General features: G+C 45.8%; 1 protein-coding gene across 2 annotated transcripts in view; it reads right to left on the bottom strand.

Annotated features, from left to right (window-relative positions):
* Positions 1-18256, bottom strand: part of LOC129839135 (protein kinase C alpha type) — a 239135-nt gene that overhangs the window by 11446 nt on the left and 209433 nt on the right. For both annotated transcript variants that reach the window (XM_055906412.1, XM_055906413.1), the window contains 3 exons: positions 16665-16745; positions 12475-12582; positions 3301-3441 (listed from right to left, as the gene is read on the bottom strand). In XM_055906412.1, the coding sequence (XP_055762387.1) occupies positions 3301-3441; positions 12475-12582; positions 16665-16745 (330 nt within the window). The remainder of the gene's footprint in view (positions 1-3300; positions 3442-12474; positions 12583-16664; positions 16746-18256) is intronic.

Genomic DNA, 18256 nt, shown 5'->3' with positions numbered 1-18256 from the left:
GCCTGTGTTACAGTGGAGTTGGATGGAAATGGATGATGGTTATTATAGGTCAGGGGAAGAGGTTTAGTTCTCTCTATCTAACACACGCACGCACACACACACACAGCATGCACATTGCACATGTATACCAATATAGCTGAAGCACGTTAGGCACGCACGCATGCACACGCAAGCAAGCAACCGTGCACATACACACATAATGGTCTCTCCATATATCTTTTTACTTTTCCATCTATCCTTCTCCTTTCATCTTGTCTCTTGCCTTTCATCCACACACCTGCATTCAAACACACACCTTGAGCCACATACTCATACTGGAGTCCACACACAAACACACACATTGATACTGGAGTCCACACACAAACACACACATTTTAAGAAGACCACCATAGTGCCTGTGCCCAAGAACACTAAGGTAACCTGCCTAAATGACCACCGACCCGTAGCACTCACGTCTGCAGCCATGAAGTGCTTTGAAAGGCTGGTCATGGCTCACATCAACACCATTATCCCAGAAACCCTAGACTCACTTCAATTCGCATACCGCCCCAACAGATCCACAGATGACGCAATCTCTATTGCACTCCACACTGCCCTTTCCCACCGGGATAAAAGGAACACCTATGTGAGAATGCTATTCATTGACTACAGCTCAGCGTTCAACACCATAGTGCCCTCAAAGCTCATCACTAAGCTAAGGACCCTGGGACTAAACACCTCCCTCTGCAACTGGATCCTGGACTTCCTGACGGGCTGCCCCCAGGTGGTAAGGGTAGGTAACAACACATCCGCCATGCTGATCCCCAACACAGGGGCCCCTCAGGGATGCGTGCTCAGTCTCCTCCTGTATTCCCTGTTCACTCATGACTGCACGGCCAGGCACGACTCCAACACCATCATTAAGTTTGCAGATGACAACAGTGGTAGGCCTGATCACCGACAACGACGAGACAACCTATAGGGAGGCGGTCAGAGACCTGGCCATGTGGTGCCAGGACAACAACCTCTCCCTCAACGTGATCAAGACAAAGGAGATGATTGTGGACTACAGGAAATGGAGGACCGAGCACGCCCCCATTCTCATCGACGGGGCTGTAGTGGAGCAGGTTTAGAGCTTCAAGTTCCTTGGTGTTCACATCACCAACAAACTAACATGGTCCACGCACCAAGACAGTCGTGAAGAGGGCATGACATAACCGATTCCCCCTCAGGAGACTGAAAAGATTTGGCATGGGTTCTCAGATCCTCAAAAGGTTCTACAGCTGCATCATCGAGAGCATCCTGACTGGTTCCGTCACTGCCTGGTATAACAACTGCTCGGCTCTTGACCGCAAGGCACTAGAGGGTAGTGCGAACGGCCCAGTACATCACCGGGGCCAAGCTTCCTGCCATCCAGGTCCTCTATACCAGGCGGTGTCAGAGGAAGGCCCTAAAAATTGTCAAAGACTCCAGCTACCCTAGTCATAGACAGTTCTCTCTGCTACCGCACGGCAAGCGGTACCGGAGCGCCAAGTCTAGGTCCAAGAGGCTTCTAAACAGCTTTTACCCCCAAGCCATAAGACTCCTGAACAGGTAGTCAAATAGCTACCCAAGACTATTTGCATTGGCCCCCCCCTCCCTCCTTTACACCGCTGCTACTCTCTGTTGTGATCATCTATGCAAAGTCACTTCAATAACTCTACCTACATGTACATATTACCTTAACTAACCAGTGCCGCCGCACATTGACTCTGTACCGCTACCCCCCTGTATATTGTCTCGCTATTGTTATTTTACTGCTGCTCTTTAATTACTTGTTACTTTTATTTCTTATTCTTATCCGTATTTTTTTAAAACTGCATTGTTGGTTAGGGGCTCGTAAGTAAGAATTTCCCTGCAAGGTCTACTACACCTGTTGTATTCGGCGCATGTGACTAATACAATTTGATCTACCCACATACTCACACTGGAGTCCACACACAAATTGAATCCAGCGCGAGACTACAGGGACAGTGGGAGGCCAGTATTCACCTTGTGAGAAGCACTGGAGACCTTGTGGCTTGAAACAGAAGTGCAATGCATATTTAAAATGAAGATAGACAATGAAGACACGCACACAGCTGAACGTGCACACCGAATGACCTACTTCATCCCTTTCGCCTACTTCACTTTCATAATAAAGTATGTGTGTGTGTGTGTGTGTGTGTACACACAGGGATTCAAAAACACTCCCTGACTTCGTATGACAGCGAGGCCGCTCATATCTTTAACATGAGAGGCCTCGCTGTCATACGGAGTCAGGAGTGTTTTTGAATCCCTGTGTGTACACGTACGTGCGCGCACACACACACACACACACACACACACTTTATTATGAAAAAGTGTGTTATTACACACTCTGTTGTTCCACTATGTAACTACTGCTTTGTAATTACACATTTGAAAGTCAACTATAATTGTTTGTCTCTGGGGAATATTCTCATTGCTGGGAGATTTAAGCACATACTATATGTGTACTTACATATACATACAATATGAAAACCTCATGAGGTTGAATGAGGAGTATATGTGGTATATATGTGAATAACATGAGTAGTATTATTGTATTGTAGCCCATGCAGAGGCTTTGTGGTTAGAAAAGGTTGTCTTTAGCTCCGTGTGACGACTGAGAGACGATAGCCACTGGGGCTTTGCCATGCTTAACAAATGGTGCTGGACCGGACTGGACTGTAACCTGTGAGAGTTGCCAAACAGACACCGTTCAGATGCAGCCCGATCTGATCTGACAACAGACCAGATGGGAGTCTGCCTTGGCTCTACTATGGTGACAGACGGCCGCAGGACATTCACAGGTGTGTGTGTGTGTGTGTTTGTGTGTGTGTGCGTCTATTGTACACGTTTGCATAGTTTGTAAGTGTGTGTGTGTGTGTGTGTATGTTTGTGAGTATGTATGTGTCTGTGTACACATAAATGTGTGCATGTGTGTGTGAGTGGGTGTTCTTACTCATCCGAATGCGAAACTGAGACAGCATCAGATAGTAAGCAACCAAATAGGACACACACACACACTCCTCAGTGGAGTATATGTCCACTGTGTGTGAAAACGGGCCAAACCTACCAATGAACAGAGGATGTGACTCACTGTGCCACTGACAGAACACAAAGCTACGGCTGCGCCACCATTCCAATCATTTTGCATTAAAGAAGAAATATAGATTACCACAGCAAACAACATGTACAATGTAATTTTTTTTTTAAACTTCATTTTAATCTGACATGGGTACTGTAGGTTGTGTGTATGGATGTGTGTGTGTGACTCACCCCTTTGGGCTTGAAGGGGGGCTGGATCTCGCGGTTCTGGAGGCGTTCCCAGTCGATGCGTCTGAAGAAGGCGTGCTCCTGGATGTCCCTCTCTCCCTCGGGGCCGCAGCCCAGACGCTTCGACGGGTGTTTGGTCATCAGCTGGGAGGGAAAAGCAGGGAAGGGCCATAGAGTTAGAACGGCTAGAATGGCATTTCTACAGATGAAAATGTCACTATTCTGTCAATCAGGGAAGGGCCATAGAGATAGATCTAGATCTAAGTTCCACTATGAGGTCATCAGCAAGCGGAGGAGTAGACAGACTAGAAATGGAACGATAGATAGCCATAGAAATAGAAAGACTAAATGGATTCTATATTCTACTATTTGCTCATTGGCTGAGGTTGGGAAAATAAGAAGGGAGGAATGGGAACATCCGTCATGAGTTTAGTGGAGACCATAGAAATAGGATGAGTGGAATGGATAACAGACTCACAGCAGGTTAGTATTGGAATTAGGGTAGTCTATAGTCAATTTGGGTGCAGTTATTTTCTACGCGTCCTCTTTTTATTCTCTCAATCTTATTCTCTCTTTTTTTCTGGGTCAGTAGGGAGCCAAACAGATGGGGGTTGTTAAAAAGGGATACAATCGTCCACTCTCCTAGATGTAATGTGTTATTGTTGTCACTTACAATCGCACAGCAGGAGGCGACGTGGGGGAAAAAAACTGACATTGAAAAACCATCAAACAAACGTATTTCCTTGTTGAACTAGAGCAGTAACCACGCTCAAACAACATCACGACAAATGTCAATAATGACAACCACTCTTTGTGAACACACTGCTGTAAGTTGTTTTGGATAAAAGCATCTGCTAAATGGCATATAGTATATATTATAAAAGAAGAAAACAGCAGTGTACTTTTTGTACAGCACCAGTCAAACGTTTGGACACACCTACTCATTCAAGGGTTTTTCAGTTTTTTACTATTTTCTACGTTGTAGAATAATAGTGAAGACATCAAAACTATGAAACAATACATATGGAATCATGTACTAACCAAAAAAGGGTTAAACAAATACAAATATATGTTATATTTCAGATTCTTCAGATAGCCACCCTTTGCGTACTGCGGGTGGGTGTTGCTATGGTAACCAGTGAGCTGAGAAAAGGCGGGGCTTTACCTAGCAAAGACTTATAGATGACCTGTAGCCCGTCGGTTTGGCGACGAAAATGTAGCAAGGGCCAGCCAACGAGAGTATACAGGTCGCAGTGGTGGGTGGTATATGGGGCTTTGGTGACAAAACGGATGGCACTGTGATAGAGTGCATCCAATTTGCTGAGTAGAGTGTTGGAGGCTATTTGGTAAATGACATCGTCGAAGTCAAGGATCGGTAGGAGAGTCAGTTTTACGAGGGTATGTTTGGCAGCATGAGTGAAGGATGCTTTGTTGCGAAATAGGAAGCCGGTTCTACATATATATTCTATATACACTGCTCAAAAAAATAAAGGGAACACTTAAACAGCACAATGTAACTCCAAGTCAATCACACTTCTGTGAAATCAAACTGTCCACTTAGGAAGCAACACTGATTGACAATAAATTTCACATGCTGTTGTGCAAATGGAATAGACAAAAGGCGGAAATTATAGGCAATTAGCAAGACACCCCCAATAGAGGAGTGATTCTGCAGGTGGTGACCACAGACCACTTCTCAGTTCCTATGCTTCCTGGCTGATGTTTTGGTCACTTTTGAATGCTGGCGGTGCTCTCACTCTAGTGGTAGCATGAGACGGAGTCTACAACCCACACAAGTGGCTCAGGTAATGCAGCTCATCCAGGATGGCACATCAATGCGAGCTGTGGCAAGAAGGTTTGCTGTGTCTGTCAGCGTAGTGTCCAGAGCATGGAGGGGCTACCAGGAGACAGGCCAGTACATCAGGAGACGTGGAGGAGGCCGTAGGAGGGCAACAACCCAGCAGCAGGAGCGCTACCTCTGCCTTTGTGCAAGGAGGAGCACTGCCAGAGCCCTGCAAATGACCTCCAGCAGGCCACAAATGTGCATGTGTCTGCTCAAACGGTCAAAAACAGACTCCATGAGGGTGGTATGAGGGCCCGACGTCCACAGGTGGGGGTTGTGCTTACAGCCCAACACCGTGCAGGACGTTTGGCATTTGCCAGAGAACACCAAGATTGGCAAATTTGCCACTGGCGCCCTGTGCTCTTCACAGATGAAAGCAGGTTCACACTGAGCACATGAGCACATGTGACAGACGTGACAGAGTCTGAAGACGCCGTGGAGAACGTTCTGCTGCCTGCAACATCCTCCAGCATGACCGGTTTGGCGGTGGGTCAGTCATGGTGTGGGGTGGCATTTCTTTGTGGGGCCGCACAGCCCTCCATGTGCTCGCCAGAGGTAGCCTGACTGCCATTAGGTACCGAGATGAGATCCTCAGAGCCCTTGTGAGACCATATGCTGACACATGCACATTTGTGGCCTGCTGGAGGTCATTTGCAGGGCTCTGGCAGTGCTCCTCCTTGCACAAAGGCGGAGGTAGTGGTCCTGCTGCTGGGTTGTTGCCCTTCTACGGCCTCCTCCACGTCTCCTGATGTACTGGCCTGTCTCCTGGTAGCGCCTCCATGCTCTGGACACTACGCTGACAGACACAGCAAACCTTCTTGCCACAGCTCGCATTGATGTGCCATCCTGGATGAGCTGCACTACCTGAGCCACTTGTGTGGGTTGTAGACTCCGTCTCATGCTACCACTAGAGTGAGAGCACTGCCAGCATTCAAAAGTGACCAAAACATCAGCCAGAAAGCATAGGAACTGAGAAGTGGTCTGTGGTCACCACCTGCAGAATCACTCCTTTATTAGGGGTTTTTTGCTAATTGCCTATAATTTCCACCTTTTGTCTATTCCATTTGCACAACAGCATGTGAGATGTTTGAGAAACTAAGGCTATGGAGTCTGCCGATAAGAACGCAGAGTCGAAAGCCTTGGCCAGGTCGATGAATACAGCTGCACAGTATTGTCTCTTATCGATGGCAGTTATGATATCGTTTAGGACCTTGAGTGTGGCTGAGGTGCACCCATGACCAGCTAGGAAACCAGATTGCATAGTGGAGAAGGTATGGTGGGATTCAAAATGGTCGGTGATCTGTTTGTTAACTTGGCTTTCGAAGACTTTAGAAAGGCCGGGCAGGATGGATATAGGTCTAAAACAGTTTGGGTCTTGAGTGTCCCCCCCCTTTCTTTATGGATCTCAGACGATACTAAAGAGAGGTTGAACAGACTAGTAATAGGGGTTGCAACAATTTTGGCTGATAATTTTAGAAAGAGAGGGTCCAGATTTCCTAGCCCAACTGATTTGTAGGGATCCAGATTTTGCAGCTCTTTCAGAACATCAGCTATCTGGATTTGGGTGAAGGGGGGCTTGGGCAAGTTGCTGCGGGTGTGGAGAGCTGTTGGCCGGGGCAGGGGTAGCCATGTGGAAGTCATGGCCAGCCGTAGAAAAATTAAAATTCTCGATTATCGTAGATTTATCTGTGGTGACAGTGTTTCCTAGCCTCAGTGCAGTGGGCAGCTGGGAGGAGGTGCGCTTATTCTTCATGGACATTATGGTGTCCCAAAAGTTTTTGTAATTAGTGCTACAGGATGCAAATTTCAGTTGGAAAAAGCTAGCCTTAGCTTTCCTAACTGACTGTGTATATTGGTTCCTGACTTCCCTGAAAAGTTGCATATTGGGGGGGCTTTTCGATGCTAATGCAGTACGCCACAGGATGTTTTTGTGCTGGTCAAGGGCAGTCAAGTCTGGAGTGAACCAAGGGATATATCTGTTCTTAGTTCTACATTTTTTGAATGGGGCATGCTTATTTAAGATGGTGAGGAAAGCACTTTTATCCTCTACTGACGGGATGAGGTCAATATCCTTCTAGGATACCCAGGCCAGGTCAATTAGAAAGGCCTGCTCGCTGAAGTGTTTTAGGGAGCGTTTGACAGTGATGAGGGGTTCCGGATGCAGGCAATTAGGCAGTGATTGCTGAGTTCCTGGTTGAAGACATCAGAGGTGTATTTAGAGGGCAAGTTGGTCAGGATGATATCTATGAGCATGCCCATGTTTACAGATTTAGGGTTGTACCTGGTAGGTTTCTTGATAATTTGTGTGAGATTGAGGGCATCTAGCTTAGATTGTAAGGCGGCCGGGATGCTAAGCTATTCCCAGTTTAGGTCACCTAACAGTACGAACTCTGAATATAGATGGGGGGAAATCAATTCACATATGGTGTCCAGTGCACAGCTGGGGGCTGAGGGGGGGTCTATAACAAGCGGCAACTTGTTTCTGGAAAGGTGAATTTTTAAACGTAGATGCTCGAACTGTTTGGGCACTGACCTGGACAGTATGACAGAACTCTGCAGGCTATCTCTGCAGTAGATTGCAACTCCGCTCCCTTTGGCAGTTCTATCTTGATGGAAAATGTTGTAGTTGGGGATGGAAATATAAGCATTTTTGGTGGCCTTCCTAAGCCAGGATTCAGACACGGTTATGACATCAGGGTTGGCGGAGTGTGCTAAAGCAGTGAATAAAACAAATTTAGGGAGGAGGCTTCTGATGATAACATGCATGAAACCAAGGCTTTTACGGTTCCAGAAGTAAAAAAAATGAGAGCGCCTGGGGAATAGGTGTAATGCTGGGGGCTACATGGCGTGGGTTAACCTCTACATCACCAGAGGAGGAGTAGGATAAGGGTGCGGCTAAAGGCTATAAGAACTGGTCGTCTAGTGCGTTGGGAACAGAGAATAAAAGGAGCAGATTTCTGGCCGTGGTATAATAGATTCAGGGCATAATGTACAGACAAGGGTATGGTAGGATGTGAGTACAGTGAGGGTAAACATAGGCACTGAGTAACGATGAGAAAGCTTGCATCTCTGGAGACACCAGTTAAGCCAGGTGAGGTCTCCCCATGTGTGTGGGGTGGGTGACAAAAGAGCTATCTAAGGCATGGCGAGCTGGACTAGGGGCTCTACAGTGAAATAAAACAATAACTAACCGAAACAGCAGAAGACAAGGCATATTGACATTAGAGAGAGGCATGTGTAGCCGAGTGATCATAAGGTCCAATGAGCAGCAATAGGTGAGTCAGGGAGCTGTTCGGTAGTCGCTACTATGCTAGGAGAGCGGGTGGCACGTTGTTCAGAAAGCTAGCGGTCCGGGGTTAGCAGATGGGTCTTTGGCGACATGGCAACGGAAAAGCCTGTTGAAACCACATCGGACGATTACGTCGGCAGACCAGTCGTGATGGATCGGCGGGGCTCCGTGTCGGCAATAAAGGGTCCAGGCCAATTGGCAAAAGAGGTATTGTAGCCCACGAATTAGCGGGTATACCTCTTCAGCTAGCCGGGAGATGGGCCTAGCTCGAGGCTTGCGCAAGGCTAACTTGTGCTCGCTTCGGGACAGAGGCGTTAGCCAGCAGTAGCCACTCGGATGCAGCTAGCTAGCTGCGATGATCCGGTGTAATGATCCAGAGTGGCAGGAATCCGGTGATGTGGTGGAGAAAAGCAGTCCGATATGCTCTGGGTTGATATCGCGATGTGCAGACTGGCAGGTATTGTCTGAACTAAAGCTGGCTGGTGTCCGAGTTAAAGGTGAAGACCGCTAGCCGTGGCTAACAGTGACTACTAGCTAGTAGTTAGTCAGCTGGCTAGCTTCTGATGGAGGTTCCAGTTATAAGGTATAAAAATAGCAGATCCGTACCACATTGGGTGAGGCGGGTTGCAGGAAAGTATGTTTAGATCGTAGGTGGAAAGTGAGATAAAAATATTTAAGAAAAAAAACGGAGAAACCGACTATTTACATGGGACATGACAAACACACGTCCGTCTGCTATGCCATCTTGGATTGCAACACTTAGGCTTCTACTTCCAGTTTATACATACTATATACATTTTAGGGACACAGTATATTTTACAGCAGTGTATTTTCCTAGTTGAACACGAATTCTAGCTCTTTCTCCTCTTTCTTTAAGTTTCACAACAGCGTGCATGGACTTAAATAGCCCTATTAGAAAGTTGCCCACTCACGTTGGAACATAATGCTCATTAGGAGTGTGTGTCTGTCGGTGGGCGTATGTTACATAAGCAGGGGGTGAAATTGGTTGCATAGCCAGCCTGGCAAGTACAGTACTCCACTATCTTTACCGAAACACATCATTTGCTGTCATTGAAATGTAACGAGAGAAAAGGTATTAATGACCGCGTCCAAAATGGCACCCTATTCCCTATGTAGTGTACTACTTTGATATACTGTAGGATAGCATAGGATGGGGGAGCAAAGCAAATGCAAAAACTTACAGTACCAGTCAAAAGTTTGGACACACCTACCCATTCAAGTTTACATTTTTATTTGACTATTTTCTAAATTGTAAAATAATAGTGAAGACAACAAAACTATGAAATAATACATATGGAATCATGTAGTAACTGAAAAAGGGTTAAACAAATCAAAATATATGTTATATTTCAGATTCTTCAAAGTAGCCACCCTTTGCCTTGATGACAGCTTCGCACACTCTTCACCTGTAATACTTTTCCACCAGTTTTGAAGGAGTTCCCACATATGCTGAGAACTTGTTGGCTGCTTTTCCTTCACTCTGCGGTCCAACTTATCCCAAACAATCTCAATTTGGTTGAGGTTGGGTGATTGTGGAGGCCAGGTCATCTGATGCAGCACTCCATCACTCTCCTTCTTGGTCAAATAGCCCTTACACAGCCTGGAGGTGTGTTGGGTCATTGTCCTGTTGAAAAACAAATGATAGTCCCACTAAGCGCAAACCCGATGGGATGGCGTATCACTGCAGAATGCTGTGGTAGCCATGCTGGTTAAGTGTGCCTTGAATTCTAAATAAATCACATACAGTGTCACCAGCAAAGCACCCCCACACCATAACACCACCTCCTCCATGCTTCACGGAGGGAACCACGCATGCGGAGATCATCCGTTCACCCACTCTGTGTCTCACAAAGATATTTCCCCAGGTCTAATGTCTATTGTTCATGTTTCTTGGCCCAAGCAAATCTCTTCTTCATATTGGTGTCCTTTAGTAGTCGTTTCTTTGCAGCAATTCGACCATGAAAACCTGATTCAGGCAGCCTCCTCTGAACAGTTGTGTCTGTTACTTAAACTTTGTGAAGCATTTATTTGGGCTGCAATATCTGAGGGTCATGAAGCTGGTTGAGAGAATGCCAAGAGTGTGCAAAGCTGTCATCAAGGCTAAGGGTGGCTACACTGGTTACCACATGATTCCATATGTGTTATTTAATAGTTTTTAAGTCTTCACCACCCGGAGAGTGGTGGTGGCAGCAAAGCATGCAGGGTAATGTAACAACGCCTGACAAATGACAGCCAGTCCCCATCTACTCCTGTCGTCTGTTGGTGGCAGCCACGGAATTGTGACTTAGACGTGTGTGTGTCGCAGCTGGGGAAAAGGAAAAAGTCATTGTCAGGGTTGTGTTCACAAGTCATGCGGTTCCCGAACACGTTACGAACGTGAAAAGGGAACCCTTGTTCGCTGCAAACGGAATCCTGTCTGTCTGCTTTGCTGGACTTCACCTTCAAAATGTAAACTTGAGGCCTGAGAATCAGTCTGTCTATGGCTGGTGAGCTACGGGATCATGACCAGGTTCTGAGTGTTCTCTCCTTGCTAGAACACACACACCACATGCACACGCGCACACGCGCGCGCACACACACACCTCCCCAAGCCCTTTTATTTACGCGAGCCTTAGAGGATGGACCGTCCACAAAGGCAGAGCATTGGATCAAAGCAAATCCCCCATCTGCAGAAACAATGGAGGGGCCTCACTCCCTTCGACCGACAGAGAGACAGGGTGCCACATGGGACACAGGCTATTAAGGAAATAGGGAATAGGGTGCCATTTGGGATAGATAGAGAGGAGAGAGAGAGAGGGGAAAGAGGCGGAGACAAAGAGAGTGAGAAAGAGCGAGAGAAAGCGAGAGAGAGTGAGGGTTTGCAGAGAAAGTGAGGGGCAGACAGACTTGCAGGGACGGTTGTTAGAAAGTGGCAATAGTGTGAAAAGGGGAGAGAGAGAGAGAGAGAGAGAGAGGGGATAAAGGGGTAGAGAGAGGGTCTGATAGAAGGAGCGGTAGAGGATGTGAGAGCTCTGGGGGTTTAAGTGGGGAGGTGTGGACACGAGTGTGTTATCACACAGTTCGTTGACTCGGCTCAGCCCTGGAACGTTCATCCCTCCTCCTGCTCATGTTTTTAGTGTCTCCACCTCTCCTCTCACACAGGCACACCTTTCCCTATGTTTCTCCCGCTCTCTCTCTGCCTTTAATTTATTGTTTTTTTTTGCCACAATATGGCTGCCGTCCAAATATATGCACACAGGTGGGTACTGTGAGAGATGAAGACGCACACACTGTCAAAAATAAGGAAAAATGTGCTTTAAGCTTTTAAGTCTCCATCTCTCCTTGTACTCCTATTTTGAAACCTACACACCTGTAACAGACACTATTTGATCTAAAGGACCTTCAAAGAGCGTAGACGGTCACCCACCATTACACAGGTGGGCACTATATTGGTGATGAATAGGGGTGAGGTACACAAATCCATAATTCATCACCATGCTTCTCCAATTCCGCTTGTTTTGAACCCACTACCCCCCTATAGTACAGTCTGCCCGTAGCTATATAGGTAGTAACCCCGTGCCTACATACTACAGTAATAGATCCTTCAATGGCATAACCTTTAGTCTAAAGGCTACGTGCCAAAGTCAGTCATATCTATCGACATAGAGTCTATCGACATATCACTTCATGCTCTTCCTACTGTACATGCTAATGGATAGTGTCTTCATAAAGGTCATAGTAAAGACGGCTTCAAAAGGTTGACTTCATGAAGTGTCAAGGTTAATAATTGGACCTAGGTTACAGTGGGTATGGGACTAAGTGTTATTGATGACAGAGGACGAGAGAAGGGGTGAGAGACTAGCTTCAAAGGGGAGTGGGGAAGACCATGGGTTTGAGGGTGATGGTTGTGGGGCAGGATGTGAAGGCACAGGGGCCACAGAAAAAGAATTACATTGACTACAATGGGAATTTCCGTTCTAGTAATTCTATTTCTATGATAGGGGCGGAGGTGCAAAGGGTTCTTTGGGTCAAAGGTCGTACTCACCCCTTTGCAGATGGACACGGCCTCTTTGGACATTTGCTTGGGGTACGACACGTTGTGCTCCATGATGGACTGGAAGAGCTCGTCCTCGTCCTCACCATCAAACGGGGGCTGCGGAACAACACGTTATATAGAACGTTATATGCATGTTGTAAATAGGTTGGGAATGGTATATACATGTTGTAAATAGGTTGAGAATGTTATATACATGTTGTAAATAGGTTGGGAATGTTATATTCATGTTGTTAATAGGTTGAGAATGTTATATACATGGTGTAAATAGGTTGAGAATGTTATATACATGGTGTAACTATGTTGACAATATCATGTAAATGTTAACACATCAGAATATGTAGTACATCTGTAATGACCTCAAATATTGTGTCTTATCAGTCATTTTGACCTTCCCCTTTAATCAAACGGGTAAATTCATGATAATCTATCTAGTATCTTAATGTCACAGCTATTTTTCAGGGGTCATTTCTAAACAGGGCCCAGTTTAGCAGAGTCTGAATTGCAAATGTCAACTCTATAAAAAGTCAGCCTTCATGAAATTTTAGGAGAACAAAGACAATTAGAAATGTAATGCTGGCTACACAAACAGCCAGAAGAGCGGGCCTCACAGGACTGCTTAAAACAGCTTGGCAGCAAAAGGAAAATGTTGGCTTTGAAAAACACCAATTTGACATTGTGTGCTGTGGTGATTGTGTCCGACACTATCTTGTTGTCTTCATTTTTGTTTCAAGGGGATTCCAAGCCTATTTGAACAGAGTATTGCGGGGGGAAATGAAGTCCAAAGGTTGTTGCTGTCACGGCCGTCGAAAGAAGTGGACCAAAGTGCAGCGTGGTGAGCGTACATTTCTTTTTATTATTGAATGTCGCCAACAAAACAAGAAACAAAATAAACGACCGTGAAGCTTCCGAGGGCTAAGTGCCACTAACAAAAGTCAACTACCCACAATCACGGGTGGGAAAAAGGGCTACCTAAGTATGATTCCCAATCAGAGACAACGATAGACAGCTGTCCTTGATTGAGAACCATACCCGGCCAAAACATAGAAACACAAATCATAGAAATACGGGACATAGAATGCCCGCCCAAATAACACCCAGACCAAACCAAAAAGAGACATAAAAGGCTCTAAGGTCAGGGCGTGACAGTTTCCAGAGGCATTATCAGTCCAAAAACAGAATAAACAGGAACTAACCTTCAGCTAACCATGTTAACCCTTCGATGGCCTAAAATTCAAAATGTTGTCATAAAAACACACTTGGAAGAATTTTCTTTATGAACATTTACACTTCGGGTACCAAGGCACCTGCTCAAAGCCATTGGATGTGTGTATATTCTACTCTTTCTCAGTCCAGTAATACAACTGAATAAGGGTTGTTATAGTGGCTTGTTGAGAGAGAGAGAGAAAAAAAGTTACGAAACGGAAGATACAAATCAACGAAAGAGATCTAGACCGTAGAGAGTGCAAGAAACAAGTTCCAGACAAAAATTGCCAGCTGGGAGGCAAATGGACTCAATGGTCCAGCTATTTTCTCCCTCCACCTCTATCATTACTAACCATAATGTGTGCATTGTGACACTTCATAAATGTATTATTTTTCATTTCCACTAGACTAAACCCTTTGGCAAGAGATACCTAGGCTGCTTTCTGCTCTCTTTATCTGATATACAGTACACTGCACTGAACACCCTCCCGAGAGGGAAACACACACAACCTCCCTCCAACACACTCAACCCACCCCCCTACAATCCTGAGGTCATATAAGCCAAATTAACTACTTTCAGCCTGTGAGTGTGTACTGTAAAAGGGGTATGGCTGGGCTGCTGCTGGGCTGGGCTGATGGCTGGGCTGCTGCTCGTTCATCACGCCGTCTGTTTCTGCCCAGTGAACGGGACGGGATGAAGCTCCTGGCCACTGGCGCCAGAGACACACGGAGTAAACAAACCCATCACACCTACTGAACACGGCAGCAGGGAGTTAGCCCTGGCCGCATCTCAAATGGCGCCCTAAATGGCTATACCCTATGTAGTGTACAGTGTAGGCTGGTGGGAGGAGCTATAGGAGTATTGACTCCCGAGTGGCGCATTGGTCTAAGACACTGCATCTCAATGCAACGTGTCACTGCAGTACCTGGTTCGAATCCAGACTGCATCACATCCGGGCGTGATTGGGAGTCCCATAGGGCGGCGCACAATTGACCAAGCGTCGCCCGGGTTTGGCTGGGGTAGGCCGTCATTGTAAATAAGAATTTGTTCTTAACTGACATGCCTAGTTAAATAAAGGTTAAATAAAAATTATGGCTGGAATGGAATTAATTGAATGGTATCAAACACATCATGGAAACGACACATTTGACTCCATACCAATAACTCCATTCAAGCCATTACAATCAGCCCATCCTCCTATAGCTCCTCCCACCAGCCTCCACTGGTAGTAGGGCTCTGGTCAAAGGTACACCCAGACTATCTGTTAGCTTAGCCAGTCAACTGACTAATTTTTTGAGTTGCCCTTACTGATGGTTGGACATAACCGAAAAGCATCCGTTAATCCTTCACACTCATACCCACCCGTACACGGGTTGAAAATGGCAGGTTGGAACACAGTGGCTGTACAGTCACATGCTCTACATGGCGTCAGAGCTTCACAGCGCTGTATATGGGTTTTGACTGACAGCCTTTGTATTTTCAAAGATGAGACAATGAGAATTATAGCAAATACCGCTTTGATATCAAGCAAGCCGAACACACCTGAGCCCAAATGTGCACCTGACATTTCCATATCCATTATACTCATGTCATACACAGTGTCAACATTTATGATCACTGTGTTTGATTTGTCTATTGTGAAGAAAACTCACCGCGTCACACGCACCTGAATGCACCCACGACCGCTTTCTATCCAGACCAAATAGTTGAAGACTCTTCTTTGAGTCATAAAAGTGCATTGAAATGACTGAGAGACTGTGCACACTTTGGAGAGGTGTGTGGCCACTCACAGGCAGCAGTTAGTCCTCTCACTCAAACCCTTGCCATTTCTTTGTCTTATGTTGCACCTACCCCGTATTTTACAGGAGAATTCTCATCATGATACTTAATGTATCCAGTGTATTTTCAGATTTCGTTATCAACAAACACATCCACAAGTACAGTATATGTATACTGCACTTAAAATCCACAGTGTAATGTTTAGATTCAGTATTGTGTCAGGAGAACTGTTGTCCTCAACTTTGGTCTAATAATTTCCCCATAATCTACAAACTGTTCCCTTTCAACTGCTACCATGGTTATGCATATGCTTGAAAATTTCTTCTGTAAGAAACATTACAATTTAGCCTTATTCACAGAGGCCAATTCCCACAAGTATAAAGGGTTAGGGCACAGAATATCAACCTGGTCTCAAATCATATTATTCTGTAAGAAAATCTGAGACACTCCATTTCTTATGATATGTTACGAATTACAATTTGCATTATATGTTACGAATTTGCAATACGTACAATAGCTAGGTGGCTTCGTTACCTAGGCTAGGAGTTAAGGTTAGGGCTATGTTGAGTAGTGGTTTTAAGGTGTTTTAAGGTTAGGGGAAGGGTTAAGGTTAGCTAACATACTAAGTAGTTGCAAAGTAGCTAAAAAGTAGTAAGTAGTTGAAAAGTTGCTAATTAGCTAAAATGCTAAAAATTGTCCATGATGAGATTTGAACTCGCAACCTTTGGGTTGCTAGACGTTCACGTTATACACCCACCCATCCACTCCGACCAACCACCCTACTTTAATTTTCGTCTTAAGTAACCATCTGTCTTATGTAACCATACCAAACGTAACATAGCATACTAATTTGAGTGTCCCGGATTTACATTTACCATGTTACGTCTAGTCTATGAGACCAGGCTGGGAATACATACACAGGCATGAGAGAAGGTGTGGGGGGCGAATAGTTGAGTCTATTTGAGAGCTGTCCAAAATGACGCCATGTCCCAGGAGAGGGGGGCAGATGGGTGACGACAGTGTGTGTGTGTGTGTGAGTGCTTTCGTTCTCATGAGACAGGATTACTGTAAAGTCAGTGTGAAGGTGACCCGACTGTGTCTTTATCTAGAAACCTGAAGGATTTGCACGAGTGTGTCTGTTTCTGTGTGTGTGTGTGTTTGTGTGTGTGTGGAGAGAGGTGGGGGACACACTCACCTGTCCTGCCAACATTTCGTAGAGCAGCACTCCGTATGCCCACCAATCCACTGATAGCCCATATGGCTGATATGCAATAATCTGGAGAGACAGAGAGAGACCGAGCGAGAGAGCGAGTGAGTGCGAGAGAGAGCGAGAGAGAGGAGAGACAGAAAGAGCGAGAGAGACAGAGAGAGAGCGAGAGAGACAGAGCGAGAGAGCGAGTGAGTGCGAGAGAGAGCGAGAGAAAGCGAGAGACAGAGAGAGACAGAGAGAGAGCGAGAGAGACAGAGAGAGAGCGAGAGAGACAGAGAGAGCGAGCGAGAGCGAGAGAGAGGGAGGGATGAAAAGAGTTACATGGGATTAGATAAGACAATGTACATGTTCACAGAAGCTGAAATGCTGGCAAAGTATATACACATTACAGACAAAGAGACAGGCACACACACACACATTTGTAACTTTTAGTCTCACACCACACTCTGCATCAGCTACTGTAACACATTCATATGGACACATAACACACACACAAGCCTTTCACATTGTCGGCACGATATGTCTATCACTAACTGACAGTGCCCGGGGGAGCCCGAGACACAGGCCATGCACACTCGCCCCACCAGTCAATCTAGCGCTTATTAGCAATTAGCATCCTCTTCTAGAGGGAACCTGGTTCATTACCGAGAGAGCAGGTACATCCTGTCAACCAGTTTCACCATCTGCTGCTGTATCCCCCTAGCTTATCATTGGATCCATTCTAATCAAGACACGAGACAGCAGTGCTACGCTCCAGCTAGGCTATCTTGTAGACGGGAAAATCCATTGATGCAAAGTAAAGTACTGTTGTGACGTCCACGGGAGAATTCACTGATGCTAAACGAATGGAGGGAGACAATGTTATTGTTTTGTGAAGTGGGGCATGTCTACTTGTGCAATAACAGCTGGGTTAAGTACGCCCAAGAACACATTGTGCATGCATGTGCACATAAATGGGACGTTCGCTGAGCATACGGTAGAAGTAGAGAACAATACAAGTGAAAACACAAGAGAACAGCTACACAACTAGCCGGCTGCCGGCGGAAACGAAGCTGACGAGCATCAGAAAGGAAAACGCCTGTCCTACAGTGTCATGTTGGAAAGTGTAGCCAGCGGGAACTACTTTTCAGCGGACGTGTTCGAGGAATGATTGCAGAAGTGAATGAATCAATACTCCCTCTTTCTCCCCTCCTCTGCTCCAGTGGGGGGGGGGATACAGACAGGCCCGAAGAGAGGACAAGAAAGAAGAGGATAAGCGAGGGGTTTGCCAGAGGAAGGTCATCAATAAAAGATAGGCAATTATGTCATGGAGATGAGGTGGGGAAAGAGGTCAGTGCTTTGTTTTTCACGCACAGTATAAGGAGAGTGTCTTTGTGTGTGTGTGTGTCTTATTTGAAGAGGCACTGCACAGTTCATCGTCATCAAAGATGGTCGTCACGCCTTAATACACCTGACATACGCACTTGATCTCTTTAATAGTAACCCACCATGACAGTAAGAATATGATATAGGTTACATTCTTATGAATAGGTATATTTATGCATAACAGATGATGATATGCAGTGATTATGAATGAG

This window comes from Salvelinus fontinalis, chromosome 40, assembly GCF_029448725.1.
Source record: "Salvelinus fontinalis isolate EN_2023a chromosome 40, ASM2944872v1, whole genome shotgun sequence".
Taxonomy (NCBI): Eukaryota; Metazoa; Chordata; class Actinopteri; order Salmoniformes; family Salmonidae; genus Salvelinus; species Salvelinus fontinalis.
Note: the sequence above shows the minus strand (reverse complement) of the source record. Positions and strands in the feature narration are given on the sequence as shown.